Genomic DNA, 26,656 nt, shown 5'->3' on the forward strand with positions numbered 1-26,656 from the left:
TTTATGTTGATCCGGTAGACGTTCATGTTAGCTGAAATGAAAATAATATGTTGTATCGAGAACACTCGCTCTACAGATATACCGGAAGTTGTGGAACATCAATGGCGGCGGACTTGAAAACAAATCGCGATCAGTGAATATGCATTTTCTGTAATTAGGTTATGTGGACACATCAACATGGCGTCTTATGATATTGAGAATCTCACAAGTTGTCTGATTCAATAAGGGCTATGGGAATGGAAAGACTAACGCACAGATCAACGAAATTTGGGTGAGAATATTTCCTTCGTGCGATTGACAGGCCTGTGCTTGTTTCAACAGCTCTGAAGTGTCACAAAACATTAAAAGCATTCATATTTTTACCGGGCGCTGCGGCCTTACTGTCTCGCTACTGTATGCATATTCTTTGTAAATGACAAAAAATACGATTGCGAAAGTTAAACTATTTTCATTCAGCTGTTGGGGTCGTCGTCACAGGTCCTAGGCCTAAGAGAAAATACCCAGAAATGTGTATCCCCGGGTGACTTTCCGCTCACACAAATATACCAGCTGTACACTATATATGCCTAAATCAGGGGTTTACATGATGCAGAAATGTGTGTCCCAGGTGCCTTTCCGCTCACACAAATATACCCCAGCTGTACACTATATATAATCCTAAATCAGGGGTTTACATGATGCAGAAATGTGTGTCCACTATGCACAAATGTTTGGAGTGGACGCAGAATAAATATAGTGCATCCATCAGGATGCACAGTAATATCATTAGGACTGTATAAAAAATATTGATTATCGAAATTATCATCCATGGAAAGAAATGTTAATGATTATCAATACGAAATTGTTGTCATCGATAAAAACTTTCATAAACTATTGTAATGAAATAAAGTTTAGATTTACTGAAACAGACCTGTTATTGTCAATTGTCGAGGACGGAAAGCACCTGTTTTAGTTATGTCGCAAATGTGCACAAAATAATCCATGCATAAATGTATCACTGCTCACCAGTTGTGTGAAATATGCTGATTTCTTTTGGGACTTTCAAGCACATTTGCTTATGGATACTTGTCTGATATTTATCAGTAATTGATCGATATTTAGTTTGCGGTTATTGATCTCTATGGTCTATATTGATAGCCATCCCTAATATTCATAGTACCAAATTATTGACAAGAAATATAAAGGTCCTGTAATTATAGTAATTATCAAATCATACAGTACAGCACACTACCCCATTTTTGTAATTTACAGGACAGTCATATTTCATGTGAGGGCCCTTGAAATTAATTATTGGAAGCCTCCTGGGACTAGCGGCTAAAGTTACAGACAGTATTTATTTTCTGAAGCCTTGTCCAATTTATACCAGAACGAAACAGACTTAAATGTTAAAAAAAGAATTGCCAACAGTCGAAATAAAATTATTTTTTTTACACTGTTGTCATTTTCTGATTGTGATTTTTTGTCGAACTTAAGGAACTGTTACTTTACTAGGCTTTAGTAACTAATTTGTTATTTGTTCTTGCAGTGATCCCTTTGGTCGGGACCCCCCTCCTAAAGCTTTTTACCATCCAAGTAAACAGAAAAAGTTGGGAAAGAAACAGAAAGAGGTTTGCAACTGAGTTACCATGGTTACAATTGTTATTTCATTACTGTCACAGGGACTGCAGTGACACCATTGTTCAGCCCCAAGTCTACATTTCTCAAGACATGCTGTTATAGTTATAACTAATGTTATGGTTTTGTAGAGGTGACATGTATTTAACTGACAACAGGATCAATCCAGAGGAAGAGGCTTTAATTCTTATTCTAACACTATTGTATTGAATGCAATGTTAAAATTCAAAGTTAAAGTTAGAATTTTGAAAAATATCTATTAAAAAAATCCAAATTTTGAACAAATAAATGGTTCATCCCAATTTACCTGCCTGCCTGGGAAGTAGCCTACACTATATTTCCTCTTTATTTGAAGATTATTTAAAAAACTCAGAATAAACTTGAAATAAAATAATCAAAGTAACGAGAAAATAATTCAAATAAAGAGAAAATAATGGAAGTAACAAGAAAGTTTGAGTTTTTTAAATAAACTCAAAGTAACAAGTTAAAACTCGAAGTAGCGAGAAAATTATTGAAATAACAAATACCAAAGTGGCATCTTTAGGCTTTCATTAATATGAACTACTATTAGCTGCACATACTAGACCAAAAAGAATTTTACTTAACTCAATCTTTGGAACAGCGGTTTAGGCCATAGACTGATGTTGACTGCTGAGAAATTGCCAATATATTCCCTCCTCCCCACCTTAAGGAACACAGTTCAAGCACATCAAATTTATGTTTCTGACACTAACAGTGATCATTAAATTGTACAGATTACCCTGAGTCCAGCCCGTGATGGCAGCAAGGCTAGACGAGTCAGTCCGACAGAGGATATGTTCCTGAAAGGAACCAACATCTTCTCGGTGAAGACTCCTGCAGAGCGGAGTGACCACTCATCTCAGTTTGACGAATCCTGGCCCAGCAGTGACCGTCCCTCAAGTAGCAGGTAGTGATAAGGGGGCAGGGGAGTGGTATAGGGATCGGCGCCACGGTGCAACGGCGCCACTCTCTTTCTGGCCCTGAAAACTCCACTATGTGGTTCTTTGGCTAAACAATGGAGAATATTAGGAAGCATGTTGATGTTGAATTAGTAACGTCTCAAGTCGGAGAGAAACTTAGGAAAGTAAAAGATGGTCCAGCATATGATAGAATGTGGTATTCCATATTGATTCAGGGGATCAGGTAGCCTAGAGGTTAAACTTAAAGCATTCGCTCGTCATGCCGAAGACCCAGGTTCGATTCCTGACATGGGTGCAATGTGTGAAGCCCATTTCTGGTGACCCCCACTGTGATATTGCTGGAATTTTGCTAAAAGCGGCACAAAACCATACTCACTCACTCATATTGATTCAGCAGCATTACATATGAAATAAAAAAGGACCCACATGGAGGCTGTTTCAGGGCCTGGGCCTGGACGGGCGTGGCACTGTTCCCTGTACTACTAGGGGCTAGGCATAAATATCCAGGTCAAGGGTGGCACTGTCATCTAACATGCCACACATCGCTGTGCAGAGTTACTATCCTGGGCACGCCAGAAACCTATGATTGAGGGTTTGAGTACCAGTTTGTCCTGATTATGTTTCTAGTTTGTCAGCACCGAACCCGTGCTTGTGGGTGTGACCAAAGTGATAAACGTCACTTCAGGCTTTTCTCCACATAAAGCTGACACACAGTGACATAACTGGAATACTGTTAAAAGCGGCATTATACCCAACTCTCACACACACTCACAAAAATATCCACAGTGCCCTGTGGGAGTTCCAAGTTAGAATAGCTCCCAAGCAATCTGTGCTGGTCAACTGAGTGACTTGGTTGACTTGTGTGTCATTGTACCCGGATATCTGGATCATTCCTTATTATGTCAGTCAGTGGATTGTCAGGTCCAGCCTGGTTTACATGTACTTACAGGCAACCGTCCTATAGCTGGAATGTTATAGCGTGGTGCAATAAGGTGAGGTGAGGTGAAATGGGGTTCAACATCGCTTCCAAGATTATTGCACTTATATTGCGACGGGCATGCACGTGTGTGTGGGTGTGGGTGTGGGTGTGGGTGTGTGTGTGTGTGGGTGGGAGCGTGGGGCTGCTTGTACTAGTCCGGACTGATGCCGATTTACAGTGCTAGCCCACTGAGATACCATGCCGCAGTTTAACATGAATACCCCACTCAGACACAGTATACTGACTCCGAGCCAACCAGTCCTTGTTTTAGACCCTTAATGCCGAGTGCCAGACAGGGTAACAACAAGTACCATCTTTTAACGTCTTTTGGTATGACGCGGTCAGGAATCCAACCCCGGACCTTCCGCTCTCCAGGCAGACGCTCTACCACAAGACCACGGAGGTGGTCCGTGTGGCAATAAACAACAAACAGACCGAACTCATCGGCAATATGGTCTGCTAAAGCATTGCCTTTTACAATGTCTGCTTAATGGTTAAAGTGACAGTCCACCGAGATGGGGGAAATTTGACAGATCTTCCTTAATGTTTCTTGTCTTGGGTTAATTTCGAACCCGGTGTTTATTTTTTCTCTTTAAACTACTAATTTTAGATCTAAGTTCTCCCAAATATTTCTCATTGCCTCAATTTGGGGCTGGCATTTCTGGTGTTGCTCATGATATCAACCATTGGTTTGTCTGTCCCTAACTCATTTTTTCAGCTGTTGCGATGTTGCTGAAATATTGCGTGTTGCAGCGTTAGATAATGTTCACCCTCTTATTTGTAGAACTTTCCCTGACTGATGTATGATATTTCTGTTAGTCCTGAGTCCGGGGGACATCGCACAATGCTGGACTCCCTCTCACAGCTAAAGTCAGCACTAGACAGGACGGACAGGCAGTCGGTTAAATCCACTGATACCAGGACACAAACAAGGGAGACAACTGCAGAGAAAGGATATGTGCTACAGAGGTGAGACTCTTGTTTGGGTTCTGGGCAATTTTTCACTCAAAGCAGTAAGTTTGATACTGCTTTGAACAGCTTGTTAGTTGTTAAATGCTCTACTCAGAAATAGGCCAGCTATACGACGGCGGTCTGTAAGTAATCAAGTCAGGACCAGACAATCCAGTGATTGACATCATGAAAAGTCATCTGCACAGTTAGGATACAACAGCATGCTTCAACCAAGTAACCAAGTCAGGGACCTCCTCTGTGGGTAGAGCGTCTGTCCAGAGAACAAAGGTTGGGGGTAAGATCTCCGGCCGTGTCATACCAAGAAACGTTAAAAGATGGTACTTGTTGTTACCCTGCCTGGTGCTGGGCATTAAGGGGCTAAAAGAAGGGCTGGTCGGCTCAGAATTCATAAACTCTGTCTGAATGGGCATTAGTCTGAACTGGTACTAGCAGCCACACATACACAGACACACTGGCTGTGAGGCTGAAAGCTTTAGAAATCTGAGTTTGTTCATGTATAATTTTCTATGTGTTTGTAACTTGTGACAGTTATCCCTTGTTTCATAATAATACTTATCAGCACAAGGAGCTCATATGTTTAAACTGTGATTTCTAAGTGTGCCCCTGAGGGATAGGGAACTCATCTTAACCATGCCATTGACCGTTAAAGACTTAAAGCAGTGAGAGTCTTCACCTGTGTTCACTTAGCTGCCCATACAACCTTGTCACATTGTTTGTAAATGTTAGTTTTTGGTCATGAGTGTCATATGGATAAGATTCTAAACAATATGGGTAACTCATTTTTAGATCTTATTAAAATCAGATCTAAGTTCCCGCTACCGCTACATAAAGTTCTAGGGACATCCCATTACGGGTCACATCAGAACGACCTGTCGCTAACTTTGACCAACCAATGAAATGACCAACAAGAAGTCGACATTAGCCAATCAGAAAGTACCTTTTGCTTGCTTTACAGCACTGGCATCAAATTGGCGATTTCTTTTCCACATTACACTTTGAAAAATATCCATTCAAAATTTGAAAACTAAACGAACAAAAGAAAATTCTAGAATGTCTAATAGGTGACAGGGATTGTATGGCAGGACTACCCATCGGGCCATGGAAGATTAAATAGTTTAAATTTTTAAATAGTTTTCCTATTGATGGAAGAGATATTCGATGATTTTGACGGAATCAGCCTGTAACTTTCGTTTGGAATATCAGTGTTAACCATGTCGAGGTTTCATAATTAGAAAACACATTTAATTGTAACTTTTCTGATCTGGTCAGTGACGATTTCGGATGAAAGGTCTTTCTTTCATGACCTGTAATTGGTGGTGGAGAGAACGAAGATCTGCTTTTAATGAGATTTGTAGTTTTTGACTGATCACGCAAAATAGTGGTTGGACTTGAACTGTAAGTTCTTTTAGCCTCTAGTCCGTAGGCCAGAGTCTGGTACAACAGCCTGCCAGACTAGTGTCATCTCTTGTGGAAGATCAACTGGTCTAGTAATGTCTTTCTCACATGAATCTGTTGTCTAACAGTTAAAACTAAAGCATTCTGTTCAGCATTTGCTGCACCACACATTAAACACGTCATTGAAACGGAATACTAGTACTGTAAATCGTGAAATTAATGCGTCTCAAAAAAAGATGCGACCACTGTCCCCTAGCCAATAATGCGACTCAATATGAATGCGACACCCCTCTCCTCTCAAGCATCAGTGGATTTATTCCTTTAGAAAATGTCCTCTGTCAGGTTTACAGGAGAATCCTCACCTTAATCCAACCTTACAGTAATCCAATAACACACCAAATAGCACCGCATTTTAGCGCTGAGTAGAGTACTTCCGCTAAAGCAATACATGTGCACTGGCTCGTGCCGGCCTTTGACGTAGTCGCAAAGAACAAAGACACTGTGTTGCGTGGGTAGAGTCTGTCTGGACTTGCAGGTGGACATAAGTTAGTAGAACTCTTGTCTTGACCCCAGCAGTGACAACTCAAAGGATGTAATTAGTGTTTGAATGACATTGTTTATATACTTGTTACCAGTGCTGCTCAATAAACAGTGATATGGAATACATACAGCGTTAGAAATTGGCACTAGTCCTGTAGTCCTTGCCAAACTGGCCAATAGTTATGGTATTTTTAAGGGTTTTGCTGTGTGTTATCATTATAAGGACTAGTGGACTAAATATGTTAGTTTCTACCCCTGATATAGTTGTTTGTTTTCAGCGTATGTCTAAGTTGGTATTTCTGCTATCCAAAATGTCTTATTGTTGATATAAATGCAATGTTTAATAATGCGAGCAAAGACCCCTCGCATTTTTCGCATTTAATTCACGTTCACGTTAATTTCAAGATTTACAGTATTTGTAACTTAATGCAAACTTTTATCATGCCACTGTACAATTCAGAGGTACTGAAAACGTATTGCTATATGATATTTACAACCTTTCACATGATTTACCTTGTGTCTTCTGTGATACGAAGTATTAGAAACTAACTGTTAAAAATAGAAGTGGTATAGTCCACTATTCCTTAAGATGATAGCATAGAGCAAAACCCTTAAAAAGGGCACATTTCTACTATTCAGTTTGGCAAGACCTGGGACTCTTGTACAAACGTTTCTTGTCAACTGCTGATGTGTTCTTGGATATTTCAGTCTATATATTTAAAAAGTGTGTTAATGCAAATGAAGTGATGAGATGTAATTCCTAGTTGCATCCCTTCAGCGTATTCACATATTTATGAACAGGTGACAACAAATGAACTTGGTCAATACAAATTTGAAATTTGAGATAAAACATCACTAGACCATGTAGACATGATAATTTACCAATTACCGGTAAATTGTATTTTCCTGTTCTGCTAGGCATTGATTTATATGCAGAGATTGAGATTACCTTGCTTATTGTCTTATAAACTAAGCCGGAAGCAGCAATCACAGCTGTACACATGTTTCTGGAATCTAGCTGTGATTCTTTTAAAAAGTACCCAATAACTTCAAAGAATTTTGGTATAATAATCAGAAGAAATGCATCTGAAACTATTATTTTATCAGGAATTTTATATTCCAATGTCATGTTATTTTATTTTCAACTGTACTATATATTTTTTTAATAAATTAATAACTATAAGTGTAGCCCTTTGGTACAGCTGATTGCTATTGCCGAATATTTGTACTAGAAGTTGACAAGAAACCTTTGCAGTCAGTACGGGAAGACAAAGCCATAAATAGACATGGGAAGTTTCACTCTCCTACCCTTTCAAAATTATTTTTTTGGGAAATAGGATCAAAAGCACCTTGAAATAAAATGAACTAATTTTAGATCAAACTAATGGAGTGACTCCATATTAATGATCTTCGATTCTTTCAGCTACATTGATCGGTTTCGGTATGGAGTTCCAATGAGTCGTGCGGAGCGATCACAGAAAGAGGATTCCAACAGGCCAGATTTCTGGTGGCTAGCTCATAGCCCACCCACACCCAGCGACACCTCCACCCCCAAGGACGACCTCCACCCCAGGAGCAGGCAGTTCACAGACCAGGGGGAGAAAGGAGGGGTAAGCTCTGTCAGGACACATGTGAGGGGGCCATATTACTGCTGAAGTCTGCGGCCAAAAATATCAAAATTCTGCTTCTGCATTCTCTTGAGCTATTTTGCTTTTGTGAAATAGGTACATTTCTGCATTAATAGGACAATTCCGCAAAATATTCTGGGACCGCTTGTTGAGAGTAAAGTCAAGGGGAGGTAACTTGGGTTACGCCAGACAAAATTATTTCCCCTTATGCCATTGTTTATGATTTTGTCTTGTCATAGGAAACATTTGTGTAATTGGTATTAATCTACCTTAATATGGTGTAAAATTTATTGTTGACCATTAATGTAAATACAGGGTTTAAAATTTGTTTGGGGGAGTGCAGATGGCATGGGTAAAATCAAAATGGCACAGTTATAACAATGTCTACCCCTTCCCCCACAAAGGTAGGGGAGACATTGTTTTTGACCCGTTGGCATGGAGTCAGCATCAGTGTTCTTATCCTATTCAGAGAAGGTCTCAGACAACTCTAGGCTTTGTTTCCAGGCCATAAATCTCCCACTAATAAATATTTTTGCATTGAACTGTACATATGCTCAATTATTGCTTTTTCAGTTTTCCATTTTTCATTTTTTTAATTTGTCATGTTTCCATGGAAGCAAGTCTCAAACAAGTAGCGCTTGTTTCCCACCAAAACCCCTCTGTTAAAGAATATTTCTGCTTGAAACCATTATCTTTCTAGGCTGTAATTTTCTATTATTGTTTTTAGGATTTGCAAATACATTCCCAGTAACAACTTGAACTCATGTATCACAAAAAGGGAGAGAGACACCTATGTTTGTCAGTAAAGCACATTCTAGTTAGTTCAATGTAGCTGATGGACACACCTAAATATTATGTATTTTATCTTGTGATGAAGTATATAATACAAATCCAGTGATAAATGTTCTTTCACAAAAATAATCTGGACAAACTTGTAAAATGAACATTAGAAATGCTGTGACAATAAAATGAATTTGGGGATTCAGAAATTGAATCAGACGTTATTATTCTCAGATATTGGAATCTGAGAAGGGAGGCAACAACTTTCTTCATACATCTTTCTGTCATGAGCTTGTGCTGAAATTACATTCACAAAAAAATACATTTCCATCTCTGAAATAAGAAAACGCCCAGACTGAAAAATCATATCCTCTTTCTAAAATACCTGTACATGAGATTTTTCTCCAAATGTTGTAGATTGTTGGATCATTTGACTGGTACTAGTGTTTTAATTCTAGCTTTATTTGTAATGTGAGATTATAGCTCAAGTTAGTGCTTGTTTAAAATAATCCTGTTTTGGTAGTTTGAACTGGAATAGAATCTCTAAAGTGTACAAGTGTTGTTCTCTAGCCTACAAGGAGAGATCACACCGGGAGCGTGATGACGCTGCAGGGACTGTCGGAGCCAGCACTAGATGATGTCACGCGGAGGCTTCAGGAGCGAGCGGCCAGGCTGCTAGAAGAGAGGTCAGTGTGTCAGTTAAAAGCTGTCGCCATCTGAAGGACCGTCCGTGTGAAGTTTGTCAGTATCTCATTGCCATGTTTTTCTTGCTATCGCATGATACTGTTTAGTATTTGTTAAAGTATTGACTCGTCATCCAAAGAGCCTGGTCGGGATTCTGGTTTATAAGTCCCCAAGAACCTATGCTTGTTGTTTGAAACCATAAAATGGATGTGTGGTCAGACTCAGTGACTTGTTGACTGTGTGTCATCATACCCCGATAATGAGTGTCGATTCTCATAATTTCAATTACTGGTTTGTCTGGTCCAAACCCAATTATTTATAGCCAGCCATCATATAACTGGAAAAAGTTTCCTTTGTCCTGTGTTGCAATGACCAGTGTCCTATGTCCTGTAGGGCTGGCTATTTATATAGATTGTGGAGACTATATATTGATCAATTCTAGATAAATATCGGAAAAGTAAATTTAAGCAAATATGCAATAAAGTCCTAAAGGAAATCAATATATTTCACACCACTGGTGAGCAGTGACACATTTACTCAGGGATTACATTGTGGACATTGGAGATATAACAAAAATAGTTGCTTTCCGTCTTTGACAATTGACCTTGTTGACAATAACAAGTTTGTTTTGGTTAATCTAAACTTTTTTCATCACAATAATTTATGTAAGTTATTATCGATGACAACAATTTCATATTGATAAATCTTAATATTTCTTCCCATCAACAATATTTCTGAATATAGATCTTTTTAGCCAGTGCTAATGTCCTGTGCCCCGTGTCCCGTGTCCTGCAGTGTCCCGTGTCCCATGTCCCGTGACCTGCAGTGTCCTGTGTCCCGTGTCCTGTGTCCCGTGTCCTGTGTCCCGTGTCCAGTGTCCTGCAGTGTTCAGTGTCCTGCAGTGTTCAGTATCCTGCAGTGTTCAGTGTCCTGCAGTGTCTAGTGTCCTGCAGTGTCCCGTGTCCTGTGTCCTGTGTCCCGTGTCCAGTGTCCTGCAGTGTCCTGTGTCCTGTGTCCAGTGTCCTGCAGTGTCCTGTGTCCTGCAGTGTCCAGTGTCCTGCAGTGTCCTGTGTCCTGCAGTGTCCCGTGTCCTGCAGTGTCCAGTGTCCAGTGTCCTGTGTCCTGTGTCCCGTGTCCAGTGTCCTGCAGTGTCCCGTGTCCTGCAGTGTCCCGTGTCCTGCAGTGTCCAGTGTCCTGCAGTGTCCCGTGTCCTGCAGTGTCCCGTGTCCTGCAGTGTCCCGTGTCCTGTGTCCTGCAGTGTCCAGTGTCCTGCAGTGTCCCGTGTCCTGCAGTGTCCAGTGTCCTGCAGTGTCCAGTGTCCCGTGTCCTGTGTCCAGTGTCCTGCAGTGTCCAGTGTCCTGCAGTGTCCCGTGTCCTGCAGTGTCCAGTGTCCTGTGTCCAGTGTCCTGCAGTGTCCCGTGTCCTGCAGTGTCCCGTGTCCTGCAGTGTCCAGTGTCCTGCAGTGTCCAGTGTCCAGTGTCCTGCAGTGTCCAGTGTCCCGTGTCCTGTGTCCAGTGTCCTGCAGTGTCCAGTGTCCAGTGTCCTGCAGTGTCCAGTGTCCAGTGTCCTGCAGTGTCCAGTGTCCCGTGTCCTGTGTCCAGTGTCCTGCAGTGTCCAGTGTCCTGCAGTGTCCCGTGTCCTGCAGTGTCCCGTGTCCTGTGTCCAGTGTCCTTCAGTGTCCCGTGTCCTGCAGTGTCCCGTGTCCTGCAGTGTCCAGTGTCCTGCAGTGTCCCGTGTCCTGCAGTGTCCCGTGTCCTGCAGTGTCCAGTGTCCAGTGTCCTGCAGTGTCCAGTGTCCCATGTCCTGTGTCCTGCAGTGTCCTGCAGTGTCCAGTGTCCTGCGTCCCGTGTCCTGCGTCCCGTGTCATGTGTCCTGTGTCATGCGTCCTGTGTCCAATGTCCTGTGTCATGTGTCCTGTGATTTGTTCTAGTGGGAGCAGCCTCCATTCCTCAGAGCCGGCAGTCAGCACTGATGGCCTCGGAACAACAAGTGGCACCATGGGCAGCAGCTTTGAGGAGATGCCGTACCGCCCGATGTTCACACGATTACATGGTGAGGGAGACAGTCTGACTAATGCTGATTTACATCTCTTGTGGCATATCAGAATTTATTAATTGCACACAGCATTCAATTACTACGCTATTATTTGAATTGTTTGTATTTCATGTAAATATAACTACTGTGATGGCCAGGTCCAGCGCTAACAGAACCAAACAAGAAGAAGAAGAGTTTGACATTCTTCTAATGAATGTAAAAATACTCCTGAAAAGCAAACTTTTGAACAAAATAACACTTTTTCCCAACTTACCTCAACTCATATCTTGCTCACTCACTCACTCCCTGCACTCATTTGGTATGACAAATTAAGTCATCAATTTGTTATACAAAATTTGTGCCTGAAGTTTATGTCATAAGGAGACAGGTCAGGACATTAATATAGTATGTTCTTATCAGTGTTGAGTGCCTGTTGGTGTAGGTTGAGGCCCTGATGGTGTAGGTCAAGGCCCTGGTGGTGTAGGTCGAGGTCCTGGTGGTGTAGGTTGAGGTCCTGGTGGTATAGGTTGAGGCCCTGGTGGTGTAGGTTGAGGTCCTGGTGACGTAGGTCAAGGCCCTGGTGGTGTAGGTCGAGGTCCTGGTGGTGTAGGTCGAGGTCCTGGTGGTGTAGGTCGAGGTCCTGGTGGTATAGGTCGAGGCCCTGGTGGTGTAGGTTGAGGTCCTGGTAGTGTAGGTTGAGGCCTTGGTCGTGTAGGTTGAGGCCTTGGTGGTGTAGGTTGAGGTCCTGGTGGTGTAGGTTGAGGCCCTGTTGGTGTTGGTTGAGGTCCTGGTGGTGTAGGTTGAGGCCCTGTTGGTGCAGGTTGAGGTCCTGGTGGTGTAGGTTGAGGTCCTGGTGGTGTAGGTTGAGGTCCTGGTGGTGTAGGTTGAGGTTCTGGTGGTGTAGGTTAAGGTCCTGGTGGTGTAGGTCGAGGCCCTGGTGGTGTAGGTTGAGTTTCTGGTGGTGTAGGTTGAGGTCCCGGTGGTGTAGGTTGAGGTTCTGGTGGTGTAGGTTGAGGTTCTGGTGGTGTAGGTTGAGGTCCTGGTGGTGTAGGTTGAGGCCTTGGTGGTGTAGGTTGAGGTCCTGGTGGTGTAGGTTGAGGTCCTGGTGGTGTAGGTTGAGGCCTTGGTGGTGTAGGTTGATGTCCTGGTGGTGTAGGTTGAGATCCCGGTGGTGTAGGTTGAGGTTCTGGTGGTGGAGGTTGAGTTTCTGGTGGTGTAGGTTGAGGTTCTGGTGGTGTAGGTTGAGGCCTTGGTGGTGTAGGTTGAGGTCCTGGTGGTTTAGGTTGAGGTCCTGGTGGTGTAGGTTGAGGTCCTGGTGGTGTCGGTTGAGGTCTTGGTGGTGTGGGTTGAGGTCCTGGTGGGGTAGGTTGAGGTTCTGGTGGTGTAGGTTGAGGTTCTGGTGGTGTCAGTTGAGGTCCTGATGGTGTGGGTTTAGGTTATGGTGGTGTAGGTTGAGACCCTGGTGGTGTAGATTGATGTCCTGGTGGTGTAGGTTGAGGTTCTAGGGGTGTAGGTTGAGGCCCTGGTGGTGTAGGTTGAGGTCCTGGTGGTGTAGGTTGAGGCCTTGATGGTGTAGGTTGAGGTCCTGGTGGTGTAGGTTGAGGTCCTGGTGGTGTAGGTTGAGGTCCTGGTGGTGTAGGTTGAGGTCCTGGTGGTGTAGGTGAGGTTCTGGTGGTGTAGGTTGAGGACCTGGTGGGGTAGGTTGAGGTCCTGGTGGTGTAAGTTGAGGTCCTGGTGGTGTAGGTTGAGGTTCTGGTGGTGTAGGTTGATGTCCTGGTGGTGTAGGTTGATGTCCTGGTGGTGTAGGTTGAGGTTCTGGTGGTGTAGGTTGAGGTCTCGAGGCCCTGATGGAGCAGTTTCTGCCTGTTAGAATTGGTCCCCAGCATCTGTCACTGGTTGTATGAGGTGACCACATGTTAACGTCCTGACTCGATCACTTACAGGCTGTCTTCATATAGCTGGAATATTGCTGAGTGCGGTGTTCTCTTCACACAGCATATTTCACATCAATGTGTTTTATTCATTTTAAAATTATTCAATGATGTTGCCAGATCCAATAGGTCGACCGGATGTACGTTCTGCCCCCATAAAGCTACAGCGACCTTCCAGACCAGAGGAGGATATTCTGTACCAGTGGAGACTGAGACGGAAAATGGAGACTGCTCAACAAGGTCATCCAGGATTAGGGGTCAAGGTCACAGGGTCAAACAAGGTCAGTAAATATTTCACACTTGCTAAAACTGGAGAAAATGCAAATGTTGAGAAGCATTAGGTTAATAAAATTAAGTAACACCAAGGTTATATTGTTTCAATATATTGAATTAAACAGAATTGTTTTCGAATGGGAATATTGATCAGGTAGATGAAGAAATAAAAGTTTGTCATGTGTCGGAAAACAAAATCACATAAAAATATGCTCAGTCAACAGTGTACTATAAAGTGTCCAATGTTCTGCTGAGGCAGTGGCCTCGCGGGATTGTCACAATGTTTTATTGATTGGCGCATGATATATACTCTCAGGGGGACAAGTGAGTGAGTGAGGTAATGCTTTACGTCACATCGGCAATATTTCAGCCATATCGCGACGAGTCAGGGGGACAAGGGTGCATTTGTGTAGTTGGGTTTGTTTTATATAATAATGGGAGTCATTTACTGTCTCAAAAACAGTTTACATCACAGGACAGCTGCTTCTATATGTAAACATTGGGATTTTCGTTGCTTTATGTGACTCAATTTACTATCAGCGCCTTTCATTGGTTTAAAGTCACAAATGTCCAATCAGAATCAAGTTTACACACATCTGCAAATATGGCAGTCATAGTCCTGATAATGTCTAAAATGTTATTGCTTCAAATGACCGCGGTAACACATGTCGCATGGCTCACCTGAGAGTGACCGTGGCGACACACTGAGGAAACGGCAGCATTACGGCAGCATAACTCTAGAAGAAATACTACGACATGTCATCTTTGTATAATGCATGTGAAATCTAATTCAATAACAAAGCGACATTCTAATTTTATAATGAGTACATTCAAGAGACTAACGGCAGTGATCACAAACAAACTATTGAGGCTAATAAAGATGTGACATTGGATGTTGTTGCTGCAATATGTTATATCTAAGAAAGATGCCTTGCTAAATTCTGTGTATCATTGATGTTACTTGTGGACGGCGATTCTGCATCAATAACCTGCATACCATAGGAGTTTAATTTTTACTATGTTCTCTCAGAGTGTGGCCCCAAACGTTTTGAAAATGACCCCATGTATTTATGCTGAAGGGGTCCCTGTCCCCACTCATTCAGTTTCTTGGCAATCTCATTAATTCAGATCTTAGTTCTCGCTACCGCTAAACAAAGATCTGAGGACATCCCATTACGGGTCACGTAATCTGATCTTTATCAGTGGCATTTTTTCAGGATATCGACAGTAAGCTTGACGCCTTCCGGCGACGTCTGACAGGTGCTGTTGATCCAGATCCTATGACAGCCAGGGAGACCATCTCCAGAGAGACCTCCCCCAGACAGACCACCCCCAGTCATACTGCCTCATCCGTCCACTTCACTCCTGCGCCTTCAACAGACAAGGTGAGCTGCTTATCACCGGTGGTTTCCGTTTGTTTGATTAAGGACACGTGCATACACATCTCTACATACAGTAAACTACAGTTACAATGAGCTCAAAGGGACCCCTAATTTTAGTTTGTTAGATCTGTTTAGTATACACATTTCGACCGTCAGACATCTTTTATCGAGTCATGTGACATCATGTTACTCGATAAATAACAAAAGTTTGCACTGTACATGTACACAATATATCCACTTCAATCATTGTGATTCTATTGTTAGTTGAGGGTGTAATTTGAGGATAAGGTGTCAGTGCTTAAGCGTAAATCAATTGCCTTCAATTGTTTATTGAGGCTTAAAAAAGCTGCGCCTGGCCGCGGATGTTTTGATGGCAGATTGGTGACACGTGAGGAGTTCAGCTCAGGGATTACCAGTTCGTTATACGCTTAAACATTATCGTTGACATAGTGCCCACAAAACCACAAGGTGATTTCGCTATATCCGTTATTTCGTTATGAGTGTGTTCGTTATATCCATCTTTATATGATAAAATATATGGCAAATGACTCTGACAAAAAGAACAGTTCGTTACATCCGTCAGTTCGTTATAAGCGTGTTCGTTATGAACGTAGATTACTGTATGTGCAATAATGTTGAACGTGATGTTACACCCCGCCTCACCTACATTACCATATGGTCGTGTCACACAGTGTACAGTGTACATGTTGTTGTTGTTTGAACGAGGAAATGCTTCTCCTCAACAGGTGGATGCACAAGTTCAGACCAGAAAATCCTTAGAAGCAGGCCCGCCTGAAAAGACATCCGTGCATACGCCTCCAAAACAAAAACCGTCTTCCAGCAAGCCTGAGATTGCAAGCCCAACACTACATCGACACAAACATTCCGGGATGAAAACAGACCCTCATCTTCATCTCATGTGTGACCTCCTGCCTTGCCCTCATGCACAGAAATATTCCAGAAACCACCCCGAACTTTACAAACAATCCAGTGAGTTTTCAGAATCTGAGGAAGTGTCCTCGGATCAAGCCGGTGTTCAATATAAACAGTTCTTACAAGCTGAGAAGCCGCATAGTGAAGAAAAACGACTAAGACGCAAACATGATTCAGACAGGACAAGAGATAAAGATGAAGAAGTGGATGAAGATGATGATGTAGGATCTGGTGAGGAGGAGCAGGTGAATATTCAGGTTTCGGATGGGTTAGATTTATCTGAAAGTGATGGGCCAAGTCCAAGAAGACAGTGTAAAGGGAGACAACTTCGGTCGTGTAATAATGAAAAGGGAGGTTACTATGCTGTTGAGGGAAGACAATTGGGGAAACATTTGCAGCACAGACAGAGTAAGAACAGAGAGATAGTGGGAAGAGATGAGCATGAGAGAGGTGTGGAGAGAAGCTCAAGAGAAGGACCATCTCAGAATGTTCAAGGTGTCACAGATTCCAGAGGGAAGGCCGAGACGAAGCGAGTCATGTCTGGTACAGCTGGTGTCCTTCCCCGACCAGCCCACTCAAGCAGCCCTGCTAGAAAACCACAGTCACTGTCCTCAGCTATTGGTCAGGTAAGGCTTGCTTAGAAAAAGCTATTGTTGTAGCATCTTTACCTTGTCAGCTGCTGTGGTTACAGAGCGACAATGTTCCACAGTCCATTGTTCATGATGTGAAACTGCAACACTGTCTGTGTAAATAGCTAATCATTTTGGAGATAAATCTATTGTGTTTTTAATTGGACCCAAACGCTTTTGCAGATTCATGTACATGATCAAGGCGATCGTTAGATTGATGTCTTTATGTCAGAATAATCACAGACATTATTATTTAAAGACGGCTGGAATATTGATAAGTGCAGGTTAAACAATGAATAACCTAATCTGTAAAACTGTGTTTGGACCAAGAATTTCAAGGACTTGTTTATGTGATGATATATTATATAATTTCTACTATCCGCCTACAGACTGTGTCAGAGCATTTGTTCGAGGGCTCGGCCAGCTGTGTGCTGTCCAGTGTAGACTCCTGGGCTTCAGCCACTGACCAGTCGCAGACACCGTCCATGTCTGCTGCCCAACGCAGGTCACAAGCTCCGCTACAGTCTGCTGACCCACAGAGGTCAGAAGTTCCGCCAACATATACCCCGCCTAGTTTGGAAGCTCTGTCCAAACCAACGACACAAGATGAAGGTCAGACAGAGGTCAAGGTTCCAGTTACAGCCAATCAAGAAGACACAAGTAAGATTCAAAATGTTCAACATCATTTGTGGAATTTTGCACAATCATTTTGATTACATTACAGTGTCTATTAAGCTGTTTTCACTCGTCACGCCAAAGTTTGTTTGTTTCTTTCTTTCTTTGACGCCACACTCGGCAGTATGCCAGCTATATGATGTCGGTCTGAAAATAATCTGGGCCAGACAATCCAGTGATTGACATCATTAGCATCAATCTATGCATTTGGGATCAGTCACATGCAACTAACGGGATCGGGTGGTCAGGCTCGCTGACTTGGTTGATGAATGTCATCCCATCCCAATTGCGTGGATCGAGGTTCATGATATCAATGACTGGATTGTCTGGTCCAGACTCGTTTATTTACAGATTGCCGTCATATTGCTGGAATATTGCTTATCTACTAATCTGTAACCATGGTAACTACATCAGCCATCATGTCTACATTGCTACAAACACCCGAGTGCCTCCGTGGTGTGGATCATATTTACAGACCGACTTCATGTAGCTGGAATATTTCAATAGTGCGGTGACAAACAACAAACCAACCAACCAATTCATACAAACTTTTTACCCTTACACCGCCTGATACAAACGTGAGCGAATCTTGTTTTTTGACTGATGTGGAGTCTATTTATGGTGTTGCATCTCTCCAATCGAGACACTCCTCCTGTATAAACGGAAGTAGCTCTGGTCAAAATTGAAACTAAGCGATACAATTAACAGCAGAGTTTCATAATCTCATAGCTGTATGGACTATAGGTTCAATACTGTCAAATATTTTCATGGGGAATCCTTTCTATATCCTCCTTTTGGGAAAGAGTGTTCCTACTTTTGTGTTTTTATTGTTTTTAGATGAAGTGTACGAGTCTGATGGTGACTACCCTGATGACCATATACTGAAGATGCTTCGGCAGCAGAGAGCGGAGTACGAGATCAAACTCAGGTAGCCTCACTTCTAAAATGTGCATATGAACAAAGTTAAACACTCGGCCACTCGTCTGTAGCTAGTGGAACATTGTTTCTTCCTTCTTGTCAAAGATAAGCGAGAACATGTGGTTTATAAAGGCTTTATTCAATGGAGCGTGTAGAATGGGATGCTGAGTTCCCTACTTGGTCTCTCTGCCCTAAAACATACATACAGTCAAGTCTCGTTAATCCGACACTCGATAATCCGACAATCGGCTTTATCCGACACTAATTATGGGAACCGATTAAATCAGTGCTATTTAGACCCGTTAAACCGACAGTCTCGCACTCCAACTCCGACACACCTTATATGCAACGAATTACCGAAATCACTCATTAATCAATCTTGTTAATCCGACACAGTGATCAGCGTACTCCGTGGTCATCTCCCCGCGAGTACACAGCCCTGTGTTTTGATGCAAGACGAGTCGGCTGGAAGCTGCATATTACAACAGCTGCAGAGATAAACCTGCTTGACAATAAACAATTAATGCTTTAAATAAAGAAAACAGGATTATTCACATGCTTAGATGACCTCAATCTTATTAAGATCAGATACAAGTTCTATCACCGAGGACATCCCATTACAGGTCACGTCAGAACAACCTTTCGCAAACTATGACTACCAATGAAATTACCAACAGGAAGTCGACGTTAGCCACTTAGAAAGGAGCTTTCTTAAGCTTTGGGTACCAGTTTCAAAGTTGAAACTTCCATTCCAGACTATGCTTTTTAAGGTATTTTGAATCGGTCATACAGTCCGTAACAGTTGTTTTGTGTTAAACTTTAGAGGTTGCATGATTAGAAAACATATTCCGCCAACAATGTAACATAACAATATGAATATATATTTTATATTTTTTATTACGTATTTGAATCCTTATCTATCGTGTAGTTGTCCGATTTTCGATCACGAACGTTGATACTACTAAATTTCCTTTATCCGACATACTCATTAATCCGACATTATCATATGCAACCATCAATGTCGGATTAACGGGACTTGACTGTAATTGATTAATTTACAATGTCCTTCAAAGCACAAGACCTCACTTCAACATGATCGGCATTTCTGGTGTCCCCCGCCGTGATATTGCTGGAATATTGCTAAAAGCGGCGTAAAACCAAACTCACCCACTCACTCACTCAACATGATCGGTACGAAGACTTTACAGTACGAGTGATACACTTGGATCATCCTTATTGGAACAAATCCCTCCAGATAAAACATATTAGACATATGGAGTTAATCATCCACTATTTACAAAGCATAAAAATAATACCTCATCTCTGGAATGTTCACAGTCGGAAATGGGGCTGTTGGCTAGCCTAGTGGTTAAAGCATTCTGTCATCACACCGAAAACCCCGGGTTCGATTCTCTGCATGGGTACAATGTGTGAAGCCAATTTATGGTGTCCAACGCCGTGATATGGCTGGAATATTGCTAAAAGCTGTGTAAAACAATACTCACTCCAGTCGGTGATGCAGTCAATAGCACTGAAGAAATAAATATTTCTTGTAGAACCACAGTTGTAATATACTACTCAAAAGAAGTTAAGGATCACCCGATTCTTTCATAATGGAAAAGTTAATCTGTCATGACATGAGAGATTAACTATAGTAATACGAAAGAATCAGGTGATCCTTAACTTCTTTTGAGTAGTATAGAATATATGGAATATTAGCATAAGAAATACTACAAGGAAGGACTACAGTCAAATTTGCTGGGACTACGCGCATGGCCACCCTTTAACCACTTTACCCCTGTGAAGATGCGGGTTAGAATTGGTCTTCAGCATCCCATGCTTATCATAAGAGGCGACGAACGGGATCGGGTGATCAGTCTTGCTGACATATTAGGCCTTTAGAGTAAATCATGCACTATTTTCAAAACGTAAATATAATACCTCGCCTCTAGGATCTATCCATTCAGTGATGCAGTAAATAGCACTGAACAAATATTTATTTGTTTGTTTGCTGTTGAATGCCACACTCAGCAATATTCCAGCTATATGACGGAACACAGTTCAGGAAGTTTTCACTACCTTTCAGAAATGAGTAGAGATAAGCAATACGTATAAGGTGAGGTGAGGTGAAATTGGGTTTAACGTCGCGTCCAAGATTATTGCACTTATATAGCAACGTGTATGCACGAGTGTGCGTGTGTGGCTGCTTGTACTAGTCCTGACTGATGCTGATTTATAGTGCTAGCTCACTGAGATACCATGCCGCAGTTTAACATGAATACCCCACTCAGACACAGTATACTGACTCCAAATCGACGAGTACATGTTTTAGCCCCTTAATGCCGAGCGCCAGACAGGGTAACAACAAGAACCATCTTTTAATGTCTTTTGGTATGACAAGGCGGGTGATCGAACCCGGACCTTCCGCTCTCCGGGCGGATGCTCTACCACTAGACCACGGAGGCGGTCCGCAATAAGTATAAGTCAGGATAAGCATATATGATATCTTTACCCTAAGAAAAAGACTATCAACCAGAATATAAGTTGTACAGACTATCATAAATAATAGGATAAAAAGATACAGAATTCTGGATTTTGTTCACATAGATTTCAATGTAAGTAAAGCAAGTGATAGATATATTTTATTTGTTTCCAGGTTTAGTTAAGTCCATATGTAAATGGCAATTGACTTTTCGTTTTGGTATTGTAAGATGACTTTCTGAACATACCACAAGGTGGCAACAAATGGACATGGTGCTCCGAGACTGACTTGGTTATAGCTATGTAGTGAGGAAAGAGAATCGCTATGCTTCGTTTGTTGTTTAATGCCATATTGGCAGTATTCCTGCTGTCAGTAATCAAGCCTGGTCCAGACATTCAAGTAATCTATGCATTTGGGATACGGCGACAAGCATCAACCAAGTCCCAAAATCCTGACCACCGATCCCGTTAGTCACCTTTAATGGCAAGCATGGGTTGCTGAAGACCATTCTAACCCAGATGTTCACCTGGGATGCTGTGAAACAAGTGTACAACAAGTAGCTAATCATATTTAAGTATTAGACATTGTGGTGTGATGCAAATAAATTGTCAATTGTAGCTATTGAGATAGAGTGTGTGGCTTCGAATGATCCTGTTTACCACTATGGAAACCGACCCGGGAAGATCCGGGGTAGAATAGGTCATCAGCAACCCATGCTTCCCGTAAAAGGTGACTATGCTTGTCATAAGGGACGACTAACAGGATCGGGTCGTAAGGGTCGCTGACTTGGTTGATGCATGTCATCGATCCCAGTTGCATGGATCGATGCTCATGATATCAATCACTGGATTGTCTGGTCCAGACTCGATTATTTACAAACTGCCATCATATAGGTGGAATATTGCTGAGTGCGGCGTTAAACAACAAAGCAACCAACAACTATAGAAACCTATGATCTTGACCGACCTAGGAATTAAACCCAAGACCAGGGGAGGCTAGCCAACCATGCATCCACACAAAGTTAAACATCAGGTATCACCTTCTGAAGCATAAATATATCTCACCACCTGACTCGGAATATCACAGAAATTGAGATCCAAATTCTTTATTAATGCAATATATTGTGTTTTCTTCTCATTTCAGTCAAATAGATGACCTCCTTCAGCAATCTTCATTTGCCCAGAGGTGAAAGAAGAGACGTGTTTTCCATAATCCGTCCAAGTATATATTCCTCATCCCAGATGACAGAGTAGGCATGGCCAGTCACAGCAGCATGACTGTACACCATCTTGTCAGTATTAGCCTCACACTTGTATGTAGACCTGTGAATAATATGATGTATCTTGCCATTGGTATTCCTGTTTTGATATATATACCGGAGAGCAGTCAATCTCATTATGGGTCACGTCAGAATGACCTTTCATCCGACAAATCAACGCTTACCAGATCATGAAAGTAACAATCAGAATGTGTTTTCTAATCATGCAACCTGAAAAATGTTAACATGGGGTATTCCGAACTACAGCTACGACCAGAAAGACTGAACGACTGATTCTGTCAAAATGATCATCTATCACTTGTGTGGGATAATTATTTGAACGGACGAGGCGTTGCACAGTACGTGGGAAGCACTGCCATACAATCGCAACCATATAAAGTAGACATTCTGGAATGTTTGTTTCCCTCAGTTTTCAAAATTTTAATCAAGAACTGTGTCAACATATTTTTCAAGCGTAGTCTGAAATGGAAGTCGCAAGGTTGAAATGAGTGCTGTAAAGCTCGATGTCTTCTTCTTGTTGGTCGTTTCAGTGGTCGGTCAAAGTTGGCGACAGGTCGTTCTGATGTGACCATAATGGGATGTCCTCAGATATTTGTTTAGCGGCAGTGAGATCTTAGATCTGATTTTATTGAGATTGGAAAGCAGCAGATTCCTGGCTGCTCAAAAAAGACATTGAAGGATGGTACTTGTTGTTACCCTAAAACAAGGACGGGTCCACTCAATGTCAGTATACAGTGTATACAGTTTGTGAACTGGGTATCCATGTTTATCCTTGGCAAGGTATCGCTAACACTCCGCATTGGTCCGCACAACTTCACAAAGACGCTATATACACTAACATCGCCAACTGTTGTCCAAATCTTTCATCCCATCATACTGACAGTAGCGGGTGACCTCGCCTAGATGAACACGACAATCATAACTAAGGAATATTTGCACCTTCAGTAAGAACTGTAAGCAAAAGTCAGTGAGAATTTCAGTTTCATACTATAAATATATCTAATGTTACTCCACATAGTTTAAGGGACACGGGTGGCCCAATCGTCTAAGGCACTGCGATTCGCTGTGCAAAGTTGCGTCCCTTGGGCACGCCAGAAACCTATGATTGTGGGTTCGAATCCCGGTTCGCCCCGATTATGTTTCTATGTTTGTCAGCACCATACCCGTCCTCATGTGTTTCAAGTGGTAAACGTCTGAGACCTGCATCACTTCGGGCTTTCCTCACACATTGAGCTTACAGCCGTGATATAACTGGAGTAATGTTAAAAGCGGGTTTAGACCCAACTCACTCACTCCAGATTGTCTAAACTTACATAAGAAGATAGGTGTGTATGTACCGGACACTGACGAGCAAATGAAACTGGACCAAAATCTTTTGGTTTTAGATTTAGGATTCGAACAGGAAACAATGTAACCGAGTGTAGATATGCAACAGGCACTGGTGCAACTGAAATCCCCAGGTAGATCCTCAGCAACCCATGCTTGCCGTAAAAGGCGACTATGCTTGTCGCAAGAAGCGACTAACGGGATCGGGTGGTCAAGCTCGCTGACTTGGTTGAATCATGTCATCGATCCCAAATGCGTGGATCGATGCTCATGATATCAATCACTGGATTGTTTCATCCAGACTCGATTATTTACAGACCGCCATCATATAACTGGAATATTGCTGAGCGCGGTGTAAAACAACAAATCAACCAACCTTGCTGTGGTTCAGTAAATTCCGGGTAAATGTAACCTAATCACTGAAATTAGAAACGCAGGTGTAGCATGATCACAAAATGCCCGTGGGTAACAGCTCACAACATTCGTCAATGCTTAAGGAATCAACAGTAACATGGCACCATAATGGGCACAAGGGAAAGAACTTGTTGGTATGTTGTTGTAAGTCATGGGTGGAATTGGCTTAGAAGATCTGTGGGCTACTGTCTATGCCCCAAACACTAATCCATATGATGACAGATCACACATATGCTCGTACAGTCCGTACTAATCTGTAACTTCAGCAGCCATCATGTCTACAAACACCCGAGTGCCTCCGTGGTTTGGATCTTATTTACAGACTGCCGTCATATTGCTGGAATATTGCTAATCGACTAATCTGTAACTACAGCAGCCATCATGTCTACATTGCTACAAGCACCTGAGTGCCCCAGTGGTGTGGATCTCACTGGTCTCATGGATGTACACAAAACACTGTTGAATGCCGAATGTACCACCGACTGTGGTAAATAAGGAATCTGTCCACTAGCTCACAGGCATTATGGGTAATATGATGGGGAATGCCTCAAATCAGAAAAGCAATTGCAGGAGATCTCTGGAGATATGGCCGGTGGTGGAGCAATCACGGACAGCACAATCGTCAAATGTGTGCAAGCTGGGCAAGTCTGTACAAACAATAGCTGTCATCAATGGATAAAATGTTCGGAAAGTATTTTCAATGAAAGGGGCTTCAGTTTCTGTTGGTTTCAGTTCCTCCTCGTTTCCTTAAATCTATCATTTCGTTAAGATAATGTAATATAGCAACTAAAACATGGAATGCAGAGATTATACATTCTTCATAAGGTATCACATATTGCATATTTAAAACTGAACTCGTCCTTGAAAGTAATTATGACTAGCAGTTATCCCTTTCTCGTGGGCTGTAAAATTCCTTCTGTTTAGAACCTCATGCCACCATTTACCTATTGAACTAGGTAGGTGTCACAAAATCCCTGTCAATGAACGAACGTGTAAACTCTGAGACATGAGCGATGTTGGTGATGAATTCCATTATATTTTTCTTTGTCCTTTTTTTAAACCCCAACGGAAAATATATGTACCAATTTCATTTGTTAAAAACCCAAATATGTTAAATTTAAAGATTTTTTTAATTGTAAAACATTAAATGTTATAAAGAAACTCTTAACATTCTGTAATGTCATTATGAAAACTATAAAATCTTCCATGTAAACAAACCACCCCGCCATCTTGTGTATATACTGTTTGCAAATTTGTACCTCATATGCCGAGGATCCCAGACTGAGCGTAAATCAAGTTCTGTTCTGTTCTATGCCCCGATGCATTCCAATATGAAAAGTTCACCGGAGAACACAGTCACTTGTCTGACCACCTTTTGGACAAGCAAGGAAGTAGCACAACCAGTGATCTTAAGGCCTTAAGACATTCCTACATTGGCTATAAGTGATGTGAGGACGGGGCGGAGAGATGTTGGGGCGGGGAGACGACAACAACATCATAACAGACAAACAAGAAGTTGTTTCAAGCATGTGTTTTAACTGTTCTTCTGAGATTATTGGGGGTGACCCTGGAAAGGGCCGTTGGAATATTTGGAGGGGATAGTGGCTCCTGAGACGAAGTCGAATTAGTTGGAGAGATTCATTGTAGCGCCGAGTGCAAACATTGAACCCACAATTCTGAGGGGAGACTTGAACCTGGGTCCAATCAGTCGGAGTTTCAGATGTCTCTCTCTTGGGGGATGGTTGTTGCTGTTGCTGTTGCTGTTACGGAGGTATCAACGCCAGTCTGTCCTGGCATTTCAGTGCAGTGACCCCCAAACGTGCGAGTTGTGTCCCGTTTTCGCTGACTGGTGTCACGAAATAAAAAAAGGTAACTTGATTTATTTCATGTATCAATGTACTGCAAAGATTGTATATGTGTGTAAATTGCTTCAAACACGAAATATGAGGCCCATGATTTTGTATAGAGACTGGATATTTTGTCAGCTAAAAAGCAGAAAAACCTGATATCTTTTCAAATAAAAAGTATAAGGCCTAAATAAAAAAAACATGTTGCAACAATGTATTTTTGTGGCTTTTTGCTTCAACAGTCTGAATCATGATTACACATGATTATTCAAAGATCACCCCCCACCCCCATACACCCAGAATATTAATGAGTTTAAATAATTTGTTTTACTGTATTATTATAAAGTTTATTAATTACCGAAATTAGATCATTTGTGTCAATTCCAGAAGGGAATGGCTGTGAAACTAAAAATACATTGAAATCACGTAACACAACTTACTCCACCAACATGCATTAGCTGCATACTGCAATGATCAGCTGATGGCGGAGTATCGACATAACCATGCAGGAAGTGAACATGTGGACGAGACAACATATCGCAGATATTCTACTAAAAAATTGTCTGTTTAATAACTAAACAGCAAACTTACCTGAGCTACTTCTACTTTACGGCATTTGTTTACAGAAACAGCCCAGTCAGGGTCTGATGAGAGTGCTGTCCCTTTAGCCCGTTTCCATATAAGGATCGTACACCACCCGCTTGCGTTTAGTTTCAGAACCAGCAGGTATAATCTCTCGCAGAACACGACAGTAACTCAGCAAGAGTCAATATGCGCAACACAAATGAACGAAGAAGCAACATACAACGAACCCTTCCCACCATCATCGCGAATCTTACAGTTCGTTATCAATGCAATAATTGTTGTCTTCTCAGTCGCGATTTTGGAAAAGACATAATTTAGAGTAATTGTGCTTAGCGTTGTGTTTTGAACAGCGCGGCACAGAACAGAACAATAGGCTGCTCATCTGAGAAGACAGAACCACACACCTGTACCCACA

The 26,656-nt window shown here is 42.1% G+C and overlaps 1 protein-coding gene across 3 annotated transcripts; it reads left to right on the forward strand.

Moving 5' to 3' along the window:
* The first annotated feature begins 95 nt into the window (after window positions 1-95).
* Window positions 96-22,139, forward strand: LOC124121862. Of its 3 annotated transcripts, none has more exons than XM_046484936.2 (13): window positions 96-271; window positions 1,526-1,607; window positions 2,370-2,542; window positions 4,354-4,503; window positions 7,865-8,072; window positions 9,420-9,535; window positions 11,464-11,585; window positions 13,619-13,779; window positions 14,989-15,156; window positions 15,900-16,712; window positions 17,105-17,375; window positions 18,228-18,318; window positions 21,934-22,139. In XM_046484936.2, exons 1-13 carry the CDS (start codon window positions 231-233, stop codon window positions 21,977-21,979), a joined length of 2,442 nt encoding a protein of 813 aa, XP_046340892.2. In that variant the 5' UTR covers window positions 96-230; the 3' UTR covers window positions 21,980-22,139. The 3 variants fall into 3 exon arrangements, with proteins under 3 accessions (XP_046340892.2, XP_046340893.2, XP_046340894.2); XM_046484937.2 differs by having other exon boundaries at window positions 7,865-8,051; XM_046484938.2 differs by lacking the exon at window positions 1,526-1,607.
* The last annotated feature ends 4,517 nt before the right edge of the window (window positions 22,140-26,656 follow it).

This window comes from Haliotis rufescens, unplaced genomic scaffold, assembly GCF_023055435.1.
Source record: "Haliotis rufescens isolate VD_foot unplaced genomic scaffold, xgHalRufe1.0.p SCAF_18, whole genome shotgun sequence".
Lineage (NCBI taxonomy): Eukaryota > Metazoa > Mollusca > Gastropoda > Lepetellida > Haliotidae > Haliotis > Haliotis rufescens.

Coding starts and splice junctions, on each gene's coding strand:
- LOC124121862 (XM_046484936.2), top strand. CDS start 231: ATGGGAATGGAAAGACTAACGCACAGATCAACGAAATTTGG. Junction 9,536..11,463: donor GCCAGGCTGCTAGAAGAGAG/GTCAGTGTGTCA, acceptor GATTTGTTCTAG/TGGGAGCAGCCTCCATTCCT. Junction 13,780..14,988: donor AGGTCACAGGGTCAAACAAG/GTCAGTAAATAT, acceptor GCATTTTTTCAG/GATATCGACAGTAAGCTTGA.